At 48.5% G+C, this 4,695-nt stretch overlaps 1 protein-coding gene across 1 annotated transcript in view; it reads left to right on the top strand.

Annotated features, from left to right (window-relative positions):
* Window positions 1–4,695, top strand: part of LOC122547922 (ephrin type-B receptor 3-like) — a 36,482-nt gene that overhangs the window by 29,928 nt on the left and 1,859 nt on the right. The window contains exon 7 of the mRNA XM_043686481.1: window positions 793–845. Coding sequence (XP_043542416.1) covers window positions 793–845 — 53 coding nt within the window. The remainder of the gene's footprint in view (window positions 1–792; window positions 846–4,695) is intronic.

The raw sequence follows: 4,695 nt of genomic DNA, 5'->3' as shown, positions 1-4,695 counted from the left end.
TCTCTCTCTCTCCCGCACACGCTTTCTTTCTCTCTCTCACTCGCACACTCTTTCTCTCTCTCTCTCGCACACGCTTTCTCTCTCTCTCGCACACGCTTTCTCTCTCTCTCGCACACGCTTTCTCTCTCTCTCGCACACGCTTTCTCTCTCTCTCGCACACGCTTTCTCTCTCTCTCGCACACGCTTTCTCTCTCTCTCGCACACGCTTTCTCTCTCTCTCGCACACGCTTTCTCTCTCTCTCGCACACGCTTTCTCTCTCTCTCGCACACGCTTTCTCTCTCTCTCGCACACGCTTTCTCTCTCTCTCGCACACGCTTTCTCTCTCTCTCGCACACGCTTTCTCTCTCTCTCGCACACGCTTTCTCTCTCTCTCGCACACGCTTTCTCTCTCTCTCGCACACGCTTTCTCTCTCTCTCGCACACGCTCTCTCTCTCTCGCACACGCTTTCTCTCTCTCTCTCGCACACGCTTTCTCTCTCTCTCTCGCACACGCTTTCTCTCTCTCTCGCACACGCTTTCTCTCTCTCGCACACGCTTTCTCTCTCTCTCTCTTGCACACGCTTTCTTTCTCTCTCTCCCTCATGCTTGTTTTCTCTCTCTCATGTGCGTTCTCTGTCTCCCGCGTGTGTTCTGTCACTCCTTCGTGCGTGTTCTCCCTCTCTCTCTCCCTCTCCAGACTTGGCACCAGCCCTTCCCTGTTTCCTGTCTGGGAGGTCGGGTAAAGCAGGGAATTCTGATATCTCAGGATCCTGTTGTGCGGCACTAACACTCGTCCTGGTTTCTCCTCTTAGGAAGCAACGCAAACGAGATCCTGACTATTCCGAGAAGCTGCCTCCGAATATCAGTGAGTCCGGAAGCTTCCGTGAGATTGGGGCATAGGTGAATGGAGTGGAAGATTGGGAAGGAGGCCATTCAGTCCCTTGGTGCTATCCATCACTGGGAGGGTCAAATCTAACATCGAGAAACATTCCATAAACCAATCCATGTTTGCGGATTGGTTTGGGACGTGGCGATTGGTGCAAGTGTGAATTGAGGGAATTGTCATGTGACCTTCAAGTTGGCATCCAATTGGAGTCAGCAACCGCACCCCTCGAAATTCCAGAATCGGAATGTGCTCAGCTCGGGAAAAGCGGGAACACCAATGTGACACCCTCCTTCCGAGCGTCCCTTAGACTGCATACCGCGCAGCCTCCCAAGGGTGAATAGTTCAGGCGGCTGGGCAAGGTGGGATTGGGATCAGACTCCGGAGGGGGCTGTTACCGTAATCCGAGGGGATTGTGGGTGTCGGAGATACACAGTGACTCTGACGGATGAGTCACGGTAAACTCAATCTGCAGCAGGTGCTCGGGAAGGTCAGTGACCATCAGGGCTAGGAGCAGAGAAAGGCCATTCAGCCCATCGGGTCTGTTCCCCCGCCCCCAGCCCCAGCTGATGGGATCTCACCCTAACCTTCACCTCCACTTCCCTGCCTGGCTGATTAAAAGCATCGCTGGGTGTCAGCCTTCAGCGTACTGAGTGACTGGGAGAGCCTGGGAGGCTGGTTGTGGGGGATTCAGTTCCTGCACTGGCTGAGGATACCATGAAACACTCTGCTCTCAGCCTCCCCTGTCCCCTGAGATGTGGGGGCCCTCCAGTTAAACCACCACTACTCCTCTCTCTCTCTCCTCTGTCTGTGTATGTGTGTGTCAGTCTCTCTCCCTCTATCTCTCTCTCTCTCTGTCATTCTCTCTCCCTCTATCTCTCTCTCTCTGTCTGTCTCTCCCTCTATCTCTCTCTCTCTGTGTCTGTCTCTCCCTCTATCTCTCTCTCTCTCTCTGTATGTGTGTGTCTCTCTCTCTTTCTTCCTCTGTCTCACTTTCTGTGCCTCCACAGCCTTCTGTAGCAGGGAATTCCACAGACTCATGAGTGACAAAATCTTTTCTTATCTCAGTCCTAAATTGCCTACCATGTATCCCAAGACTGTGGCCTCTGGTTCAAGATACCCCGACAAGGGGTAACATCCCCTCAGTCAGAAGTTGCTGGCTCAGGGGCAGGATACCATCAACTGTGCCTCAGGATCTTCTTGCCCACAGCATATTTCGAAACTGATCTGGAATTGCGGCAATGTTGGCATTAGATTTGAGAATATGGCAAGTCGGAAAAGCTGCTTCTTGCAGTGTTGTTGAGATCATTTCACTTGGGTGCTCATTACTGAGTCCTTACATTTTCCAGTGTAGATACCATCACTTGATCTCAGAATCACTTTTTTTTTTCCAGAAGTAATGTAACGGGGAATGGTGATTGCATTGGCAATGTCACTTAGGTGAGGTTACCAGCTAATGTTCTGGGAGTGTGTCTATCTGTCTGTCTCTCTGTGTGTCTGTCTGTGTGTGTGTCTGTCTGTCTTTCTCTGTGTCTTTCTCTGTGTCTGTGTGTGTGTATGGCTGTCTGTCTGTCTCTCTCTCTCTCCCTCTCTAGAGTACCTCTGATAACAGCCTATCTCTCCTCAGTCCCTGAGGTACGGCCTTGATGATATCCTCCATAGCTTTAGCAAAACCTCCTGACTTTTATACCCCATTCCCTCGGAATTCAATTCGACTCGCCTTCCCCTATTCCACACTGAACCTGGATGCTGGCTTTTTGGGAATCTTGGGTTGTTCCCCAGTCGGAATAAAATTCAGTTCCTCTGTCCGGCCATAACCTCTCTCTTCCCCGCATTATACTCGGCATTCCTCTTGCCCGTTCGCTTCACTGCAATGGAATGTTGTTGTTTATGGGAAGGGAAATGGGATAGAAGAGTCAGGAGAATTTAGCTGCAGCTGTTCAGGGTGGTGTTACCATTGTATCTGGAGTCCTGTGTGCAGTTCTTGCCTCATCTCTGTGGACGGGTCAGTTCAGATTCAGTGAAGTGCTTATTGGTACCTAGGATCTGCTCAGGACTTCAATTCAAATCAGTAACCAGGAAAACTGAGGAAAATGCCCGAAAATGTTTAAAAGTGTGAAATCCGGAAAACTTAGAAAAATGCCCGAAAATGTTTAACGTGTCAAATCAGTAACCAGGAAAAATGTTTGAAAATGTTTGAAAGTGTGAAATTAGTGACCAGGAAAACTTAGGAAAAGTTTGAAAATGTTGAACATGTCAAATCAGTAAACAAGGAAAACTTAGGAAAATGTTTGAAAGTGTGAAATTAGTGACCAGGAAAACTTAGGAAAAGTTTGAAAATGTTTAACATGTCCAATCAGTAAACAAGGAAAACTTAGGAAAATGTTTGAAAATGTTTGAAAGTGTGAAATTAGTGACCAGGAAAACTTAGGAAAAGTTTGAAAATGTTTAACATGTCAAATCAGTAAACAAGGAAAACTTAGAAAAATGTTTGAAAATGTTTGAAAGTGTGAAATTAGTGACCAGGAAAACTTAGGAAAAGTTTGAAAATGTTTAACATGTCAAGTCAGTAAACAAGGAAAACTAAGGAAAATGTTTGAAAATGTTTGAAAGTGTGAAATTAGTGACCAGGAAAACTTAGGAAAAGTTTGAAAATGTTTAACATGTCAAATCAGTAAACAAGGAAAACTGAAAATGTTTAAAATTGCGAAACCAGTAACCAGGAAAATGTAGAAAAATACCCATAAATGTTGAAAAATGTCAAGTCAGTCACCAGCCCGTTGAGAGGGTGGGGCTGAGCTGGCTTCTCAAATCACTGCAGATCGATGGGCTGTGGATTGATCCACTCTGCCCTGAGGGAGGTAATTCCAGAATTGTGACCCAGCAACACTGAAGGAACATATAGAACATTAAACATTAAACAGGCCCCTCGGCGCTCGGTGTTGCACTGACCTGTGCAGCCCAGTCAGCATGGGGAGTGGACAGGGAAGGACTTGAAGGTGGTGGTGTATCTGCTGTCTTTGTCATAAGAATCCCCTCCCGCCCCCCCCCCCATCACCACTGTGGAAACAGGCCATTCAGCCCAACAAGTCCACCCTGACCCTCCAAAGGGTATCCTATCCAGACCTATCCCTGTAACCATGCATTTCCTCATACCTAACCTGCACATCCCTGGGCACTATGGGTAATTTAGCACGGCCAATCTACCCTAACCTGCACATCCCTGAGCACTGTGGGTAATTTAGCACGGCCACTCCAACCTAACCTTTGGACTGTGGGAGGAAACCGGAGCACCTGGAGGAAACCCACGCAGACACGGGGAGAATGTGCAAACTCCACACAGACAGTAACCTGGAGGGTGGAATTGAACCCGGGTCCCTGGCGCCGTGAGGCAGCAGTGCTAACCACTGAGCCACCGTGCTGCCCTTAAAAGTATCCATCCAGATGGAAGTGGTCATGGGTTTGAGGATCTTTGGGAGTTTCTGTAGTGCATCTTGTAAATGGAACACTTGAGATGGGAAAAGTCTGAGAGAAACATTTACCGAGTGGGAACACAACTGGGGGCATAGTTCATTGAAACTTGAGTCACAGGTCAACGGGGCAGTTAACAAGGCGTTTAGCACGTTTACCTTCACTGCTCAGACCTTGGAGTACAGGAGCCGGGACGTCATGTTGAGGACGTTAATGAGGCCTCCTTCTGCAGTGGTGCTGGAAGAGCACAGCAGTTCAGGCAGCATCCGAGGAGCAGCGAAATCGACGTTTCGGGCAAAAGCCCTTCATCAGGAATAAAGACAGAGAGCCTGGAGCGTGGAGAGATAAGCTAGAGGAGGGT

This window comes from Chiloscyllium plagiosum, unplaced genomic scaffold (assembly GCF_004010195.1).
Source record: "Chiloscyllium plagiosum isolate BGI_BamShark_2017 unplaced genomic scaffold, ASM401019v2 scaf_5211, whole genome shotgun sequence".
Classification (NCBI taxonomy): domain Eukaryota; kingdom Metazoa; phylum Chordata; class Chondrichthyes; order Orectolobiformes; family Hemiscylliidae; genus Chiloscyllium; species Chiloscyllium plagiosum.
This window is presented reverse-complemented; position numbering and strand designations above follow the sequence as displayed.